Below are 20,891 nucleotides of genomic sequence, written 5' to 3'. Positions count from 1 at the left end.
TTATCCATTCAACAGCCAACCATGTACCATTTATCCATTCAACAGCCAACCATGTACCATTTATCCATTCAACAGCCAACCATGTACCATGTATCCATTCAACAGCCAACCATGTACCATTTATCCATTCAACAGCCAACCATGTACCATTTATCCATTCAACAGCCAACCATGTACCATTTATCCAATCAACAGCTGTCCAGGAGTCTTATGGCTTGGTGGTAGAAGCTGTTTAGAAGCCAAATGGACCTAGACTTGGCACGCCCGTACCACTTGCCATGCGGTAGCAGAGAGAAGAATCTATGACTAGGGTGGCTGGAGTCTGAATTTGTATGTCCTTCCTCTGATACCGCCTGGTATAGAGGTCCTGGTTGGCAGGTTCTTCAAAGTAGCCACCCTTTGCCTTGATGATAGCTTTGCATACTCTTGGCATTCTCTCACCAGTTTCATGAGGTAGCCACCTGGAATGCTAAACTCTGGTGCCCAAACACTAGGCATGACCTGAAGCTGTTGGAGGACAGACTAGTGTCACCCAGCCACATTATAATTCACACAGGCACCTGAGGACCCAGCAGGAAAGTGTGGCCACAGCACTCACAGGAGTGATTGAAAAAGCCTCTTCCACTTTCCCCAATGCACAAGTGGTTATCTCCACCCTGCTACCACAAAAGGGCATTCACCTTGCCACCATACAGTGGGTGAATGCAAGCATTTCCCAGGACTGTGCCTTAAAACCTAATGTCTACATGGCCCACCACTCCACTTGAATATCCCCCTCTACAAGGCAGCAGTCCCTACCTGGACTTGAATATCCCCCTCTACAAGGCAGCAGTCCCTACCTGGACTTGAATATCCCCCTCTACAAGGCAGCAGTCCCTACCTGGACTTGAATATCCCCCTCTACAAGGCAGCAGTCCCTACCTGGACTTGAATATCCCCCTCTACAAGGCAGCAGTCCCTACCTGGACTTGAATATCCCCCTCTACAAGGCAGCAGTCCCTACCTGGACTTGAATATCCCCCTCTACAAGGCAGCAGTCCCTACCTGGCCCACCACTCCACCCTGGACTTGAATATCCCCCTCTACAAGGCAGCAGTCCCTACCTGGCCCACCACTCCACCCTGGACTTGAATATCCCCCTCTACAAGGCAGCAGTCCCTACCTGGCCCACCACTCCACCCTGGACTTGAATATCCCCCTCTACAAGGCAGCAGTCCCTACTTCTGACAGGACCATGTAGGACGTACCCCTCAACCGCAGCCCCTCACACAGGAGCAACAGAACGGACACCCCGTCCCGACCGTATTGATGGGGTTCTGAGTGATGGTTTACCACAGCTGTGGTATGTGTGTGGCAATGGCAGAATAACATTAAAACTCGTTAACTATGATCGATGGTGCTGGTTGTCTTTGCTCGCTGTAACTAACAAAGTTATACAGGAGTTACAGGAGTGGAAATCGTGTTATTTCTGTGAATGTTGGAGTTCAAATCAAATCAAATCAAATCAAATCAAATTTATTTATATAGCCCTTCGTACATCAGCTGATATCTCAAAGTGCTGTACAGAAACCCAGCCTAAAACCCCAAACAGCAAACAATGCAGGTGTAAAAGCACGGTGGCTAGGAAAAACTCCCTAGAAAGGCCAAAACCTAGGAAGAAACCTAGAGAGGAACCGGGCTATGTGGGGTGGCCAGTCCTCTTCTGGCTGTGCCGGGTAGAGATTATAACAGAAAATGACCAAGATGTTCAAATGTTCATAAATGACCAGCATGGTCAAATAATAATAAGGCAGAACAGTTGAAACTGGAGCAGCAGCACAGTCAGGTGGACTGGGGACAGCAAGGAGCCATCATGTCAGGTAGTCCTGGGGCACGGTCCTAGGGCTCAGGTCCTCCGAGAGAGAGAAAGAAAGAGAGAATTAGAGAGAGCATATGTGGGGTGGCCAGTCCTCTTCTGGCTGTGCCGGGTGGAGATTATAACAGAACGTGGCCAAGATGTTCAAATGTTCATAAATGACCAGCATGGTTGAATAATAGTAAGGCAGAACAGTTGAAACTGGAGCAGGAGCATGGCCAGGTGGACTGGGGACAGCAAGGAGTCCTCATGTCAGGTAGTCCTGGGACATGGTCCTAGGGCCCAGGCCAGTTGAAACTGGAGCAGCAGCATGGCCAGGTGGACTGGGGACAGCAAGGAGTCATCATGTCAGGTAGTCCTGGGGCATGGTTCTAGGGCTCAGGTCCTCCGAGAGAGAGAAAGAAGGAGAGAAGGAGAGAATTAGAGAACGCACACTTAGATTTACACAGGACACCGAATAGGACAGGAGAAGTACTCCAGATAAACAAACTGACCCTAGCCCCCCGACACATAAACTACTGCAGCATAAATACTGGAGGCTGAGACAGGAGGGGTCAGGAGACACTGTGGCCCCATCCGAGGACACCCCCGGACAGGGCCAAACAGGAAGGATATAACCCCACCCACTTTGCCAAAGCACAGCCCCCACACCACTAGAGGGAAATCTACAACCACCAACTTACCATCCTGAGACAAGGCCGAGTATAGCCCACAAAGATCTCCGACACGGTACAACCCAAAGGGGGGAAACCCAGACAGGCCGACCACAACAGTGAATCAACCCACCCAGGTGACGCACCCCCCAGGGACGGCACGAGAGAGCCCCAGCAAGCCAGTGACTCAGCCCCCGTAACAGGGTTAGAGGCAGAGAATCCCAGTGGAAAAGGGGAACCGGCCAGGCAGAGACAGCAAGGGCGGTTCGTTGCTCCAGAGCCTTTCCGTTCACCTTCCCACTCCTGGGCCAGACTACACTCAATCATATGACCCACTGAAGAGATGAGTCTTCAGTAAAGACTTAAAGGTTGAGACCGAGTTTGCGTCTCTGACATGGGTAGGCAGACCGTTCCATAAAAATGGAGCTCTATAGGAGAAAGCCCTGCCTCCAGCTGTTTGCTTAGAAATTCTAGGGACAATTAGGAGGCCTGCGTCTTGTGACCGTAGCGTACGTATAGGTATGTACGGCAGGACCAAATCAGAGAGGTAGGTAGGAGCAAGCCCATGTAATGCTTTGTAGGTTAGCAGTAAAACCTTGAAATCAGCCCTTGCTTTGACAGGAAGCCAGTGTAGAGAGGCTAGCACTGGAGTAATATGATCAAATTTTTTGGTTCTAGTCAGGATTCTAGCAGCCGTATTTAGCACTAACTGAAGTTTATTTAGTGCTTTATCCGGGTAGCCGGAAAATAGAGCATTGCAGTAGTCTAACCTAGAAGTGACAAAAGCATGGATTAATTTTTCTGCATCATTTTTGGACAGAAAGTTTCTGATTTTTGCAATGTTACGTAGATGGAAAAAAGCTGTCCTCGAAATGGTCTTGATATGTTCTTCAAAAGAGAGATCAGGGTCCAGAGTAACGCCGAGGTCCTTCACAGTTTTATTTGAGACGACTGTACAACCATTAAGATTAATTGTCAGATTCAACAGAAGATCTCTTTGTTTCTTGGGACCTAGAACAAGCATCTCTGTTTTGTCCGAGTTTAATAGTAGAAAGTTTGCAGCCATCCACTTCCTTATGTCTGAAACACATGCTTCTAGCGAGGGCAATTTTGGTGCTTCACCGTGTTTCATTGAAATGTACAGCTGTGTGTCATCCGCATAGCAGTGAAAGTTTACATTATGTTTTCGAATAACATCCCCAAGAGGTAAAATATATAGTGAAAACAATAGTGGTCCTAAAACAGAACCTTGAGGAACACCGAAATGTACAGTTGATTTGTCAGAGGACAAACCATTCACAGAGACAAACTGATATCTTTCCGACAGATAAGACCTAAACCAGGCCAGAACATGTCCGTGTAGACCAATTTGGGTTTCCAATCTCTCCAAAAGAATGTGGTGATCGATGGTATCAAAAGCAGCACTAAGGTCTAGGAGCACGAGGACAGATGCAGAGCCTCGGTCCGATGCCATCAAAATGTCATTTACCACCTTCACAAGTGCCGTCTCAGTGCTATGATGGGGTCTAAAACCAGACTGAAGCATTTCGTATACATTGTTTGTCTTCAGGAAGGCAGTGAGTTGCTGCGCAACAGCCTTCTCTAAAATCTTTGAGAGGAATGGAAGATTTGATATAGGCCGATAGTTTTTTATATTTTCTGGGTCAAGGTTTGGCTTTTTCAAGAGAGGCTTTATTACTGCCACTTTTAGTGAGTTTGGTACACATCCAGTGGATAGAGAGCCGTTTATTATGTTCAACATAGGAGGGCCAAGCACAGGAAGCAGCTCTTTCAGTAGTTTAGTTGGAATAGGGTCCAGTATACAGCTTGAAGGTTTAGAGGCCATGATTATTTTCATCATTGTGTCAAGAGATATAGTACTAAAACACTTGAGCGTCTCTCTTGATCCTAGGTCCTGGCAGAGTTGTGCAGACTCAGGACAACTGAGGTTTGGAGGAATACGCAGGTTTAAAGAGGAGTCCGTAATTTGCTTTCTAATAATCATAATCTTTTCCTCAAAGAAGTTCATGAATTTATCACTGCTAAAGTGCAAGTCATCCTCTCTGGGGAATGCTGCTTTTTAGTTAGCTTTGCCACAGTATCAAAAAGGAATTTCGGATTGTTCTTATTTTCCTCAATTAAGTTAGAAAAATAGGACGATCGAGCAGCAGTAAGGGCTCTTCGGTACTGCACGGTACCATCCTTCCAAGCTAGTCGGAAGACTTCCAGTTTGGTGTGGCGCCATTTCCGTTCCAATTTTCTGGAAGCTTGCTTCAGAGCTCGGGTATTTTCTGTGTACCATGGAGCTAGTTTCTTATGAGACATTTTTTTAGTTTTTAGGGGTGCAACTGCATCTAGGGTATTGCGCAAGGTTAAATTGAGATCCTCAGTTAGGTGGTTAACGGATTTTTGTCCTCTGGCGTCCTTGGGTAGGCAGAGGGAGTCTGGAAGGGCATCAAGGAATCTTTGTGTTGTCTGTGAATTTATAGCACGACTTTTGATGTTCCTTGGTTGGGGTCTGAGCAGATTATTTGTTGCAATTGCAAACGTAATAAAATGGTGGTCTGATAGTCCAGGATTATGAGGAAAAACATTAAGATCCACAACATTTATTCCATGGGACAAAACTAGGTCCAGCGTATGACTGTGAGAGTGAGTGGGTCCAGAGACATGTTGGACAAAACCCACTGAGTCGATGATGGCTCCAAAAGCCTTTTGGAGTGGGTCTGTGGACTTTTCCATGTGAATATTAAAGTCACCAAAGATTAGAATATTATCTGCAATGACTACAAGGTCTGATAGGAATTCAGGGAACTCAGTGAGAAACGCTGTATATGGCCCAGGAGGCCTGTAAACAGTAGCTATAAAAAGTGATTGAGTAGGCTGCATAGATTTCATGACTAGAAGCTCAAAAGACGAAAACGTCATTTTCTTTTTTGTAAATTGAAATTTGCTATCGTAAATGTTAGCAACACCTCCGCCTTTGCGGGATGCACGGGGGATATGGTCACTAGTGTAGCCAGGAGGTGAGGCCTCATTTAACACAGTAAATTCATCAGGCTTAAGCCATGTTTCAGTCAGGCCAATCACATCAAGATTATGATCAGTGATTAGTTCATTGACTATAATTGCCTTTGAAGTAAGGGATCTAACATTAAGTAGCCCTATTTTGAGATGTGAGGTATCATGATCTCTTTCAGTAATGACAGGAATGGAGGTGGTCTTTATCCTAGTGAGATTGCTAAGGCGAACACCGCCATGTTTAGTTTTGCCCAACCCAGGTCGAGGCACAGACACGGTCTCAATGGTGATAGCTAAGCTGACTACACTAACTATGCTAGTGGCAGACTCCACTATGCTGGCAGGCTGGCTAATAGCCTGCTGCCTGGCCTGCACCCTATTTCATTGTGGAGCTAGAGGAGTTAGAGCCCTGTCTATGTTGGCAGATAAGATGAGAGCACCCCTCCAGCTAGGATGGAGTCCGTCACTCCTCAGCAGGTCAGGCTTGGTCCTGTTTGTGGGCGAGTCCCAGAAAGAGGGCCAATTATCTACAAATTCTATCTTTTGGGAGGGGCAGAAAACAGTTTTCAACCAGCGATTGAGTTGTGAGACTCTGCTGTAGAGCTCATCACTCCCCCTAACTGGGAGGGGGCCAGAGACAATTACTCGATGCCGACACATCTTTCTAGCTGATATGCACGCAGAAGCTATGTTGCGCTTGGTGATCTCTGACTGTTTCATCCTAACATCGTTGGTGCCGACGTGGATAACAATATCTCTATACTCTCTACACTCGCCAGTTTTAGCTTTAGCCAGCACCATCTTCAGATTAGCCTTAACGTCGGTAGCCCTGCCCCCGGGTAAACAGTGTATGATCGCTGGATGATTCGCTTTAAGTCTAATACTGCGGGTAATGGAGTCGCCAATGACTAGAGTTTTCAATTTGTCAGAGCTAATGGTGGGAAGCTTCGGCGTCTCAGACCCCGTAACGGGAGGAGTAGAGACCAGAGAAGACTCGGCCTCTGACACCGACCCGCTGCTTAATGGGGAGAACCGGTTGAAAGTTTCTGTCTGCTGAATGAGCGACACCGGTTGAGCGTTCCTACAGCATTTCCTACCAGAAACCGTGAGAAAGTTGTCCGGCTGCGGGGACTGTGCCAGGGGATTTATACTACTATCTGTACTTACTGGTGGCACAGACGCTGTTTCATCCTTTCCTACACTGAAATTACCCTTGCCTAACGATTGCGTCTGAAGCTGGGCTTGCAGTACAGCTATCCTCGCCGTAAGGCGAGCACAGCGGCTGCAATTAGAATGCATCATGTTAATGTTACTACTTAGCTTCGGCTGTTGGAGGTCCTGACGAATCGTGTCCAGATAAAGCGTCCGGAGTGAAAAAGTCGAGGAAAAAATAAATATATGAACGGTAATTAAAAAGTGAAACCCGTAAAGTTGTCAGGTAGCAAAATAGGTTGGCAACAAAACGCACAGCAATTTGAAAACAAGCCTGCAAGTTGTGACCGGAAATGACGTCTGTCAGGTATTGATGTGCAATGGATGTAATCAAGCCCCCAGATGTTTTGAGCCTGGATGTAATCAAGCCCCCAGAGGAGTTGAGCCTGGATGTAATCAAGCCCCCAGAGGAGTTGAGTCTGGATGTAATCCAGCCACCAGAGGAGTTGAGTCTGGATGTAATCAAGCCACCAGAGGAGTTGAGTCTGGATGTAATCAAGCCACCAGAGGAGTTGAGCCTGGATGTTGTTATCAAGCCCCCAGAGGATGTAAGCCTGGATGTTGTTATCAAGCCCCCAGAGGAGTTGAGTCTGGATGTTGTTATCAAGCCCCCAGAGGTTTTACATTTACATACATTTAAGTCATTTAGCAGACGCTCTTATCCAGAGCGACTTGTTTTGAGCCTGGATGTTGTTATCAAGCCCCCAGAGGAGTTGAGTCTGGATGTAATCAAGCCCCCAGAGGAGTTGAGTCTGGATGTAATCAAGCCCCCAGAGACTTTGAGCCTGGATATTGTTATCAAGCCCCCAGAGGTTTTAAGCCTGGATGTAATCAAGCCCCCAGAGGAGTTGAGCCTGGATGTAATCAAGCCCCCAGAGGAGTTGAGCCTGGATGTAATCAAGCCCCCAGAGGAGTTGAGTCTGGATGTAATCCAGCCCCCAGAGGAGTTGAGTCTGGATGTAATCCAGCCCCCAGAGGAGTTGAGTCTGGATGTAATCCAGCCCCCAGAGGAGTTGAGTCTGGATGTAATCAAGCTCCCAGAGGAGTTGAGCCTGGATGTAATCAAGCCCCCAGAGGAGTTGAGTCTGGATGTTGTTATCAAGCCCCCAGAGGAGTTGAGCCTGGATGTAATCAAGCCCCCAGAGGAGTTGAGTCTGGATGTAATCCAGCCCCCAGAGGAGTTGAGCCTGGATGTAATCCAGCCCCCAGAGGAGTTGAGTCTGGATGTAATCAAGCCCCCAGAGGAGTTGAGCCTGGATGTAATCAAGCCCCCAGAGGAGTTGAGTCTGGATGTTGTTATCAAGCCCCCAGAGGAGTTGAGCCTGGATGTAATCAAGCCCCAGAGGAGTTGAGTCTGGATGTAATCCAGCCCCCAGAGGAGTTGAGCCTGGATGTAATCCAGCCCCCAGAGGAGTTGAGTCTGGATGTAATCAAGCCCCCAGAGGAGTTGAGCCTGGATGTAATCAAGCCCCCAGAGGAGTTGAGTCTGGATGTTGTTATCAAGCCCCCAGAGGAGTTGAGCCTGGATGTAATCAAGCCCCCAGAGGAGTTGAGCCTGGATGTAATCAAGCCCCCAGAGGAGTTGAGTCTGGATGTTGTTATCAAGCCCCCAGAGGAGTTGAGCCTGGATGTAATCAAGCCCCCAGAGGAGTTGAGTCTGGATGTTGTTATCAAGCCCCCAGAGGAGTTGAGTCTGGATGTTGTTATCAAGCCCCCAGAGGAGTTGAGCCTGGATGTAATCAAGCCCCCAGAGGAGTTGAGCCTGGATGTAATCAAGCCCCCAGAGGAGTTGAGCCTGGATGTAATCAAGCCCCCAGAGGAGTTGAGTCTGGATGTAATCCAGCCCCCAGAGGAGTTGAGTCTGGATGTAATCAAGCCCCCAGAGGAGTTGAGTCTGGATGTAATCAAGCCCCCAGAGGAGTTGAGTCTGGATGTAATCCAGCCCCCAGAGGAGTTGAGTCTGGATGTAATCAAGCCCCCAGAGGAGTTGAGTCTGGATGTAATCCAGCCCCCAGAGGAGTTGAGTCTGGATGTAATCAAGCCCCCAGAGGAGTTGAGTCTGGATGTAATCAAGCCCCCAGAGGAGTTGAGCCTGGATGTAATCCAGCCCCCAGAGGAGTTGAGTCTGGATGTTGTTATCAAGCCCCCAGAGGATTTAAGCCTGGATGTTGTTATCAAGCCCCCAGAGGAGTTGAGTCTGGATGTTGTTATCAAGCCCCCAGAGGTTTTACATTTACATACATTTAAGTCATTTAGCAGACGCTCTTATCCAGAGCGACTTGTTTTGAGCCTGGATGTTGTTATCAAGCCCCCAGAGGAGTTGAGTCTGGATGTAATCAAGCCCCCAGAGGAGTTGAGTCTGGATGTAATCAAGCCCCCAGAGGAGTTGAGCCTGGATGTAATCAAGCCCCCAGAGGAGTTGAGTCTGGATGTAATCCAGCCCCCAGAGGAGTTGAGTCTGGATGTAATCCAGCCCCAGAGGAGTTGAGTCTGGATGTAATCAAGCCCCCAGAGGAGTTGAGCCTGGATGTAATCAAGCCCCCAGAGGAGTTGAGTCTGGATGTTGTTATCAAGCCCCCAGAGGAGTTGAGCCTGGATGTAATCAAGCCCCCAGAGGAGTTGAGTCTGGATGTAATCCAGCCCCCAGAGGAGTTGAGCCTGGATGTAATCCAGCCCCCAGAGGAGTTGAGTCTGGATGTAATCAAGCCCCCAGAGGAGTTGAGCCTGGATGTAATCAAGCCCCCAGAGGAGTTGAGTCTGGATGTTGTTATCAAGCCCCCAGAGGAGTTGAGCCTGGATGTAATCAAGCCCCCAGAGGAGTTGAGTCTGGATGTAATCCAGCCCCCAGAGGAGTTGAGTCTGGATGTAATCAAGCCCCCAGAGGAGTTGAGCCTGGATGTAATCAAGCCCCCAGAGGAGTTGAGTCTGGATGTTGTTATCAAGCCCCCAGAGGAGTTGAGCCTGGATGTAATCAAGCCCCCAGAGGAGTTGAGCCTGGATGTAATCAAGCCCCCAGAGGAGTTGAGTCTGGATGTTGTTATCAAGCCCCCAGAGGAGTTGAGCCTGGATGTAATCAAGCCCCCAGAGGAGTTGAGTCTGGATGTTGTTATCAAGCCCCCAGAGGAGTTGAGTCTGGATGTTGTTATCAAGCCCCCAGAGGAGTTGAGCCTGGATGTAATCAAGCCCCCAGAGGAGTTGAGCCTGGATGTAATCCAGCCCCCAGAGGAGTTGAGCCTGGATGTAATCAAGCCCCCAGAGGAGTTGAGTCTGGATGTAATCAAGCCCCCAGAGGAGTTGAGTCTGGATGTAATCAAGCCCCCAGAGGAGTTGAGTCTGGATGTAATCAAGCCCCCAGAGGAGTTGAGTCTGGATGTAATCAAGCCCCCAGAGGAGTTGAGTCTGGATGTTGTTATCAAGCCCCCAGAGGAGTTGAGCCTGGATGTAATCAAGCCCCCAGAGGAGTTGAGTCTGGATGTTGTTATCAAGCCCCCAGAGGAGTTGAGTCTGGATGTTGTTATCAAGCCCCCAGAGGAGTTGAGCCTGGATGTAATCAAGCCCCCAGAGGAGTTGAGCCTGGATGTAATCCAGCCCCCAGAGGAGTTGAGCCTGGATGTAATCAAGCCCCCAGAGGAGTTGAGTCTGGATGTAATCAAGCCCCCAGAGGAGTTGAGTCTGGATGTAATCAAGCCCCCAGAGGAGTTGAGTCTGGATGTAATCAAGCCCCCAGAGGAGTTGAGTCTGGATGTAATCAAGCCCCCAGAGGAGTTGAGCCTGGATGTAATCAAGCCCCCAGAGGAGTTGAGTCTGGATGTAATCAAGCCCCCAGAGGAGTTGAGTCTGGATGTAATCAAGCCCCCAGAGGAGTTGAGTCTGGATGTAATCAAGCCCCCAAAGGAGTTGAGCCTGGATGTAATCAAGCCCCCAGAGGAGTTGAGTCTGGATGTAATCCAGCCCCCAGAGGAGTTGAGTCTGGATGTAATCAAGCCCCCAGAGGAGTTGAGTCTGGATGTAATCAAGCCCCCAGAGGAGTTGAGTCTGGATGTAATCCAGCCCCCAGAGGAGTTGAGTCTGGATGTAATCAAGCCCCCAGAGGAGTTGAGTCTGGATGTAATCCAGCCCCCAGAGGAGTTGAGTCTGGATGTAATCCAGCCCCCAGAGGAGTTGAGTCTGGATGTAATCCAGCCCCCAGAGGAGTTGAGTCTGGATGTAATCCAGCCCCCAGAGGAGTTGAGTCTGGATGTAATCCAGCCCCCAGAGGAGTTGAGTCTGGATGTAATCCAGCCCCAGAGGAGTTGAGTCTGGATGTAATCCAGCCCCCAGAGGAGTTGAGTCTGGATGTAATCCAGCCCCCAGAGGAGTTGAGTCTGGATGTAATCAAGCCCCCAGAGGAGTTGAGTCTGGATGTAATCAAGCCCCCAGAGGAGTTGAGCCTGGATGTAATCCAGCCCCCAGAGGAGTTGAGTCTGGATGTAATCCAGCCACCAGAGGAGTTGAGTCTGGATGTAATCCAGCCACCAGAGGAGTTGAGTCTGGATGTAATCCAGCCCCCAGAGGAGTTGAGTCTGGATGTAATCAAGCCCCCAGAGGAGTTGAGTCTGGATGTAATCCAGCCCCCAGAGGAGTTGAGCCTGCGGGACCACCCATACGTAGAATGTATGCACACATGACTGTAAGTCGCTTTGGATAAAAGCGTCTGCTAAATGGCATATATTATTATTATTATTATTATTAATCCAGCCCCCAGAGGAGTTGAGTCTGGATGTAATCCAGCCCCCAGAGGAGTTGAGCCTGGATGTAATCCAGCCCCCAGAGGAGTTGAGTCTGGATGTAATCCAGCCCCCAGAGGAGTTGAGTCTGGATGTAATCCAGCCCCCAGAGGAGTTGAGCCTGGATGTAATCCAGCCCCCAGAGGAGTTGAGTCTGGATGTAATCCAGCCCCCAGAGGAGTTGAGTCTGGATGTAATCCAGCCCCCAGAGGAGTTGAGTCTGGATGTTGTTATCAAGCCCCCAGAGGAGTTGAGTCTGGATGTAATCCAGCCCCCAGAGGAGTTGAGTCTGGATGTAATCCAGCCCCCAGAGGAGTTGAGTCTGGATGTAATCCAGCCCCCAGAGGAGTTGAGTCTGGATGTAATCCAGCCCCAGAGGAGTTGAGTCTGGATGTAATCCAGCCCCCAGAGGAGTTGAGTCTGGATGTAATCCAGCCCCCAGAGGAGTTGAGTCTGGATGTAATCCAGCCCCCAGAGGAGTTGAGTCTGGATGTAATCCAGCCCCCAGAGGAGTTGAGTCTGGATGTAATCCAGCCCCCAGAGGAGTTGAGTCTGGATGTAATCCAGCCCCCAGAGGAGTTGAGTCTGGATGTAATCCAGTTTTATGTACAGGAGGACTTTAATCAGGCCGTCATCGTAAAAAAGGATTTGTTCTTAACTGAATTACCTCGTTAAATAAAGGTTAAAACATTTTTTTAAACAACCTTCATGAATACAACCAAATTATTATTTTAGTAATAGCATATATGAAATGTATTAATTACACTGTTAGAATATTGCAGTCAGAGTGACTGCTAGTTAGCTTGAAGGGAGGTCCGTGGAGGCCCAGCGATCCTAGTGTTAAGGGTGGGGGGTCCGTGGAGGCCCAGCGATCCTAGTGTTAAGGGTGGGGGGTCCGTGGAGGCCCAGCGATCCTAGTATTAAGGGTGGGGGTCCGTGGAGGCCCAGCGGTCCTAGTGTTAAGGGTGGGGGTCCATGGAGGCCCAGCGATCCTAGTGTTAAGGGTGGGGGTCCTTGGAGGCCCAGCGATCCTAGTGTTAAGGGTGGGGGTCCGTGGAGGCCCAGCGATCCTAGTGTTAAGGGTGGGGGGTCCGTGGAGGCCCAGCGATCCTAGTGTTAAGGGTGGGGGGTCCGTGGAGGCCCAGCGATCCTAGTGTTAAGGGTGGGGGGTCCGTGGAGGCCCAGCGGTCCTAGTGTTAAGGGTGGGGGGTCCATGGAGGACCAGCGATCCTAGTGTTAAGGGTGGGGGGTCCGTGGAGGCCCAGCGGTCCTAGTGTTAAGGGTGGGGGGTCCGTGGAGGCCCAGCGGTCCTAGTGTTAAGGGTGGGGGGTCCGTGGAGGCCCAGCAGTCCTAGTGTTAAGGGTGGGGGGTCCGTGGAGGCCCAGCGGTCCTAGTATTAAGGGTAACAACTTTACCTAATAGATGCAGGTTCATCTCCAGTCTCAGAGCAGACTGAAACAGCAGCTCTTCTCTTCCCTGTATGGCCGTCTCTGCCTCAAGATGATGTCGCAACCAGACAGCATACTCCTCCTTAGTCATAACCTGCCACAGACAGACACAGACAGACAGAGACAGAGACACAGACAGACAGAGACACAGACAATCAGAGACACAGACAGACAGAGACACAGACAGACAGAGACACAGACAGACAGAGACACAGACAATCAGAGACACAGACAGACAGAGACACAGACAGACAGACAGAGACACAGACAAAGACAGAGACACAGACAAAGACAGAGACACAGACAAACAGACAGAGACACAGACAAACAGACAGAGACACAGACAGACAGAGACACAGACAGACACAGAGACAGACACAAAAAAACTACTTTTTTATATTTATTTATCAGGGATACTGAGACCAAGCTGTATTTTACATAAATGACAGAAAACACACACATCAAAATATAAAAACCAAATGCGAGCAGAAAGAAAAACACGGTCATAGAAAACACACATTCATCAGTAATAAAGTCCTCAAAATCAGCTTTCTGAATTGACCTAGAGGCACCAGAACATCCCATTTAAGAATATTTTGAAGATTGTTCCACAACTAAGGTGCAGGAAAACTACAAGCTGATTTACCAGGAATTTCCAGAGTTAGCCAGCCCTGAGACCTGGGTTGGTAACTTGTATGTCTATAGTTTAGTAATGATGTTAGTTACAGTGGGATTTTGACAAAAAGGGCTTTATAAATGAAAACATAGTGACGTATCAACCTAGGTGACATCAGAGAGGACCAACCAACTGTCTGGTAGAGAATGTGGTGATGACATCACAGAGGACCAACCAACTGTCTGGTAGAGAATGTGGTGATGACATCACAGAGGACCAACCAACTGTCTGATAGAGAATGTGGTGATGACATCACAGAGGACCAACACAGTCTGGAGAATATGGTGAACATCAAGAGGACCAACCAACTGTCTGATAGAGAATGTGGTGATGACATCACAGAGGACCAACCAACTGTCTGATAGAGAATGTGGTGATGACATCACAGAGGACCAACCAACTGTCTGATAGAGAATGTGGTGATGACATCACAGAGGACCAACCAACTGTCTGATAGAGAATGTGGTGATGACATCACAGAGGACCAACCAACTGTCTGATAGAGAATGTGGTGATGACATCACAGAGGACCAACCAACTGTCTGATAGAGAATGTGGTGATGACATCACAGAGGACCAACCAACTGTCTGATAGAGAATGTGGTGGTGACATCACAGAGGGCTAACCAACTGTCTGATAGAGAATGTGGTGATGACATCACAGAGGACCAACCAACTGTCTGATAGAGAATGTGGTGATGACATCACAGAGGACCAACCAACTGTCTGGTAGAGAATGTGGTGATTACATCACAGAGGACCAACCAACTGTCTGGTAGAGAATGTGGTGATGACATCACAGAGGACCAACCAACTGTCTGATAGAGAATGTGGTGATGACATCACAGAGGACCAACCAACTGTCTGATAGAGAATGTGGTGATGACATCACAGAGGACCAACCAACTGTCTGATAGAGAATGTGGTGATGACATCACAGAGGACCAACCAACTGTCTGATAGAGAATGTGGTGATGACATCACAGAGGACCAACCAACTGTCTGATAGAGAATGTGGTGGTGACATCACAGAGGGCTAACCAACTGTCTGATAGAGAATGTGGTGATGACATCACAGAGGACCAACCAACTGTCTGATAGAGAATGTGGTGATGACATCACAGAGGACCAACCAACTGTCTGATAGAGAATGTGGTGATGACATCACAGAGGACCAACCAACTGTCTGGTAGAGAATGTGGTGATTACATCACAGAGGACCAACCAACTGTCTGGTAGAGAATGTGGTGATGACATCACAGAGGACCAACCAACTGTCTGATAGAGAATGTGGTGATGACATCACAGAGGACCAACCAACTGTCTGGTAGAGAATGTGGTGATGACATCACAGAGGACCAACCAACTGTCTGATAGAGAATGTGGTGATGACATCACAGAGGACCAACCAACTGTCGGATAGAGAATGTGGTGATGACATCACAGAGGACCAACCAACTGTCTGATAGAGAATGTGGTGATGACATCACAGAGGACCAACCAACTGTCTGGTAGAGAATGTGGTGATTACATCACAGAGGACCAACCAACTGTCGGATAGAGAATGTGGTGATGACATCACAGAGGACCAACCAACTGTCTGATAGAGAATGTGGTGATGACATCACAGAGGACCAACCAACTGTCTGATAGAGAATGTGGTGATGACATCACAGAGGACCAACCAACTGTCTGGTAGAGAATGTGGTGATGACATCACAGAGGACCAACCAACTGTCGGATAGAGAATGTGGTGATGACATCACAGAGGACCAACCAACTGTCTGGTAGAGAATGTGGTGATGATATCACAGAGGACCAACCAACTGTCTGATAGAGAATGTGGTGATGACATCACAGAGGACCAACCAACTGTCTGGTAGAGAATGTGGTGATGATATCACAGAGGACCAACCAACTGTCTGGTAGAGAATGTGGTGATGACATCACAGAGGACCAACCAACTGTCTAATATAATCATCAGGTTAGGAGGAGTACATGGGCCTCCTTCCAGACCCTGGGGATAGTACCAGGTATAATCATCAGGTTAGGAGGAGTACATGGGCCTCCTTCCAGACCCTGGGGATAGTACCGGATATAATCATCAGGTTAGGAGGAGTACATGGGCCTGCAGCAGAAATTAATCAAGCATATCAGCCCGAGTGAAGTAATTTTTTACGTCAATCTTAAGCAAGGCATCTAGCACATCACAGACAGGAAATTGTTGAAATCTAAAACAAAGATTCACTACAATGTTGACGGGTTAACTATCGAGTCAGCTGGAGGCTGACAGAGGGAAGAGCAGTCGATTGACTGTCCAGGGTCAATTAAACTACTGTTTCTCTCAAGCCTGTCGTGATAAAATTATGATTAAAAGCTTCACTTATCCCATTCTTCTCAGTTATGTTGCCAGAGCCAGACAGAACTTGCTTAGGCAGGGGAAGAAGAGGAATGTGTAAGCTTGGAGGCATTCAATTGACTTACCAGGTTCAATTAAAACCAACGTTTCTGTCAAATGAAAAGCCGAGATGAAATTATTAAAAGCATCACTTATCCCATTCTTCTTCTTTGAGATACCAGAGGCGAGATAGTACATCTGTTTCTCAATTGTCTGAATGTGTTCCAGTCCACTACAGAATGTTTTCCAGTCCACTACTGAATGTTGTCCAGTCCACTACTGAATGTTTTCCAGTCCACTACAGAATGTTTTCCAGTCCACTACTGAATGTTGTCCAGTCCACTACAGAATGTTGTCCAGTCCACTACAGAATGTTGTCCAGTCCACTACAGAATGTTGTCCAGTCCACTACTGAATGTTGTCCAGTCCACTACTGAATGTTTTCCAGTCCACTACTGAATGTTGTCCAGTCCACTACAGAATGTTTTCCAGTCCACTACAGAATGTTTTCCAGTCCACTACAGAATGTTTTCCAGTCCACTACAGAATGTTGTCCAGTCCACTACAGAATGTTGTCCAGTCCACTACAGAATGTTGTCCAGTCCACTACTGAATGTTGTCCAGTCCACTACTGAATGTTTTCCACTCCACTACTGAATGTTGTCCAGTCCACTACTGAATGTTTTCCAGTCCACTACTGAATGTTTTCCAGTCCACTACAGAATGTTGTCCAGTCCACTACAGAATGTTTTCCAGTCCACTACTGAATGTTGTCCAGTCCACTACTGAATGTGTTCCAGTCCACTACTGAATGTTTTCCAGCCCACTACAGAATGTTTTCCAGTCCACTACAGAGTCAGTTCTCCTTGCTTTAGGCCCAGTCCCTGATTTCTCATCTGTTTGAGTTTAATGATGGAAATAGTTTCAAAATAAAAGTCCTATTAGTTGTTGAAGATGTATTGTTGTATTGCTGAAGCTGCGTTACCTTTTTTGCGATGCAGAGAGTACGAAGACCATCAGCAGCATAGAGGTTCAGGTAATTCTGGGTCTTGTATAGGATCTTTCTTTGGCGTTTCCCTTTGGAATCATCTGAAAAGTGAAAGACAAATGGAAGTTTGCATTAACATCAACTCCCTTTAATGTATCTGGCAGGAAAGTTACTTCACACATCATCACCAAACATTTAGGAAACTTCTAAAGTGCTATTCAGTAACAGTTTCCTCTATAACGTCACCACAACCAGTCCACACGCTGCTTCTGACTCAGCTCTGAGAGTCGGGTTTCAACTGAGACTATTCATTTAGCTGTAATTAGAGTCATTCCCTCCCTGTTCAATCGAGCCTCTGGCATCCAGAAGTTTCAGTGGTATGACAACATTTCTTCTTGTCCATTTGGTCAAGTCAAAATATGATAGCTTTGCTACAGTGAACCTATTGTCGACTTAGCTTGGTCCCAGATCTGTTTGTGCTGTCTATAGTGCTTTCCGTAAGTGGACAAATATAAAAGTAGCCAGCCAGGGAGTTCTGGGATGTGGGAGTCCGGGGGCAACATGCCAAGGAAATAGTTTGTGCAGAACGACCTCCTCTGGTACATTCTAACGCCTTGATTTCATCTGAAATACACAGCTAAATGATTGAATACTTTACCGACTTTATCAGGTTCGTAAAATGAGTAAGAAGACAATTTAAATAAGTGAAAAGGTATGAATTCAGTGTCTTAGTAGTTTTGGATATTGTTGTGGCGATTATGATCAGGACAACTTTCTGAGTTAAAGAACATTAAAAGCTATTTTTAACATTAAATCTCAAGATTAAATTCATATTTACAGTGTTACTGCAAGGAATTAATTGCCAAGTATGACATTAGCATTTATAATATTAAATCGGTTTTCTTTTATAATATTTTGGACTGTTCTGCCTTACTATTATTTAACCATGCTGGTCATCTTTGAACATTTGAACATCTTGGCCATGTTCTGTTATAATCTCCACCCGGCACAGCCAGAAGAGGACTGGCCACCCCACATAGCCCGGTTCCTCTCTAGGTTTCTTCCTAGGTTTTGGCCATTCTAGGGAGTTTTTCCTAGCCACCGTGCTTCTACACCTACATTGCTTGCTGTTTGGGGTTTTTGGCTGGGTTTCTGTACAGCACTTTGAGATATCAGCTGATGTACGAAGGGCTTTATAAATACAATTTGATTGATTGATTGATTGATTGACCAGAATGAGGCTCTCTCTCTACTACCCTATTGTTCCTGCAGTGAGGATTCAACATCTTCATCGAATGTTTCCATATTTATCTGCAGATAGTCAAAAACTCTGTCTGGAGGCCTTACAGGAGCCTGACGAGAGCCTCACGGGAGCCTCACGGGAGCCTGACGGGAGCCTGACGGTTTTTTCAGCACTGACCAAATTTCAGGTCTGCTGAGCAGAAACTTGGACGTTCTCTGCAACGTCCTGCGCGAGGCAGTTAAAACTAACAGTGGCCAACTAGGCTTCTGTGGTTATCTGATCATAATGTAGACCTATATGAGTGGCTGACCATCATACCACCTTCACATGGAAATAGCTATTCTATGAAACAGCCAATAGCTATTCTATGAAACAGCCAATAGATATTCTATCAAACAGCCAATAGTTATTCTATCAAACAGCCAATAGTTATTCTATGAAACAGCCAATAGTTATTCTATCAAACAGCCAATAGTTATTCTATGAAACAGCCAATAGTTATTCTATCAAACAGCCAATAGTTATTCTATCAAACAGCCAATAGTTATTCTATGAAACAGCCAATAGTTATTCTATGAAACAGCCAATAGTTATTCTATCAAACAGCCAATAGATATTCTATCAAACAGCCAATAGTTATTCTATGAAACAGCCAATAGTTATTCTATCAAACAGCCAATAGTTATTCTATCACACAGCCAATAGATATTCTATCAAACAGCCAATAGTTATTCTATCAAACAGCCAATAGTTATTCTATCAAACAGCCAATAGTTATTCTATCAAACAGCCAATAGTGGTTGACATTCCATTGATTGGGAGACTCATAGTATGAATGCATAGTTATTGTATACATGACATATATATATTTATGTTTTGTTTTGTATGACACAAATATATGGTGTCCTCTGCTTATTGGCTGCTTATTCAAGCCAGACAGTTTTTTACTGGGGGGGGGGGCTCAGTAGCTCAGTCTTGGTCTCTACATACTGTTAAGAGTTACTGTTAAGAGTTATATTAAAATAAATGACACAATGTGGAATTTCTCAATTTGGTTATGTATCAACAGTCCCTTAATAAGCCCATGTCAGCCACAAAGGTTTAGATTGGTAAATCAGTCTAGTGGCCAGCTATCTAAACCTAGTAGTTTAGCTTGGTCAAACTAATGATCCCATTGACCATTAGTTATATACTGAACAAAAAACTAAAAATATAGAAACGCAAGGGGCTGAGGCACAGGGGAGGACTATTCAGAGCTGGGCTGGGAGCTGAGACACAGGGTAGACCTTTTCAGAACTGGGCTGAGGGCTGAGAGGCCTATTCAGAGCTGGGCTGAGGGCTGAGAGGACTATTCAGAGCTGGGTTGGGGGCTCGGGGGCCTATTCAGAGCTGGGTTGGGGGCTCGGGGCCTATTCAGAGCTGGGTTGGGGGCTGAGGGGCCTATTCAGAGCTGGGTTGGGGGCTGAGGGGCCTATTCAGAGCTGGGTTGGGGGCTGAGGGGCCTATTCAGAGCTGGGTTGGGGGCTGGGGGGCCTATTCAGAGCTGGGTTGGGGGCTGGGGGCCTATTCAGAGCTGGGTTGGGGGCTGGGGGCCTATTCAGAGCTGGGTTGGGGGCTGGGGGCCTATTCAGAGCTGGGCTGAGGGGCCTATTCAGAGCTGGGCTGAGGGCTGAGGGGCCTATTCAGACCTGGGCTGAGGGCTGAGGGGCCTATTCAGAGCTGGGCTGAGGGCTGAGGGGCCTATTCAGAGCTGGGCTGAGGGGCCTATTCAGAGCTGGGCTAGGGGCTGAGGGGCCTATTCAGAGCTGGGTTGGGGGCTGGGGGGCCTATTCAGAGCTGGGTTGGGGGCTGGGGGCCTATTCAGAGCTGGGTTGGGGGCTGGGGGCCTATTCAGAGCTGGGTTGGGGGCTGGGGGCCTATTCAGAGCTGGGCTGAGGGGCCTATTCAGAGCTGGGTTGGGGGCTGAGGGGCCTATTCAGAGCTGGGCTGAGGGCTGAGGGGCCTATTCAGAGCTGGGCTGAGGGCTGAGGGGCCTATTCAGAGCTGGGCTGAGGGCTGAGGGGCCTATTCAGAGCTGGGCTGAGGGGCCTATTCAGAGCTGGGTTGAGGGGCCTATTCAGAGCTGGGCTGAGGGCTGAGGGGCCTATTCAGAGCTGGGCTGAGGGGCCTATTCAGAGCTGGGCTGAGGGCTGAGGGGCCTATTCAGAGCTGGGCTGAGGGGCCTATTCAGAGCTGGGCTGAGGGCTGAGAGGACTATTCAGAGCTGGGTTGGGGGCTGAGGGGCCTATTCAGAGCTGGGTTGGGGGCTGAGGGGCCTATTCAGAGCTGGGTTGGGGGCTGAGGGGCCTATTCAGAGCTGGGTTGGGGGCTGAGGGGCCTATTCAGAGCTGGGTTGGGGGCTGAGGGGCCTATTCAGAGCTGGGTTGGGGGCTGAGGGGCCTATTCAGAGCTGGGTTGGGGGCTGGGGGCCTATTCAGAGCTGGGTTGGGGGCTGGGGGCCTATTCAGAGCTGGGTTGGGGGCTGGGGGCCTATTCAGAGCTGGGTTGAGGGCTGGGGGCCTATTCAGAGCTGGGCTGAGGGGCCTATTCAGAGCTGGGCTGAGGGCTGAGGGGCCTATTCAGACCTGGGCT

At 48.0% G+C, this 20,891-nt stretch overlaps 1 protein-coding gene across 1 annotated transcript in view; it reads right to left on the bottom strand.

Moving 5' to 3' along the window:
* atp10a (ATPase phospholipid transporting 10A) overlaps positions 1 to 20,891 on the bottom strand; it is a 139,859-nt gene that overhangs the window by 43,506 nt on the left and 75,462 nt on the right. The window contains 2 exon segments of the mRNA XM_046299581.1: positions 12,923 to 13,049; positions 17,015 to 17,118. Coding sequence (XP_046155537.1) covers positions 12,923 to 13,049; positions 17,015 to 17,118 — 231 coding nt within the window.

The sequence above is a fragment of the Oncorhynchus gorbuscha genome, linkage group LG02 (genome assembly GCF_021184085.1).
Source record: "Oncorhynchus gorbuscha isolate QuinsamMale2020 ecotype Even-year linkage group LG02, OgorEven_v1.0, whole genome shotgun sequence".
Lineage (NCBI taxonomy): Eukaryota > Metazoa > Chordata > Actinopteri > Salmoniformes > Salmonidae > Oncorhynchus > Oncorhynchus gorbuscha.
Note: the sequence above shows the minus strand (reverse complement) of the source record. Positions and strands in the feature narration are given on the sequence as shown.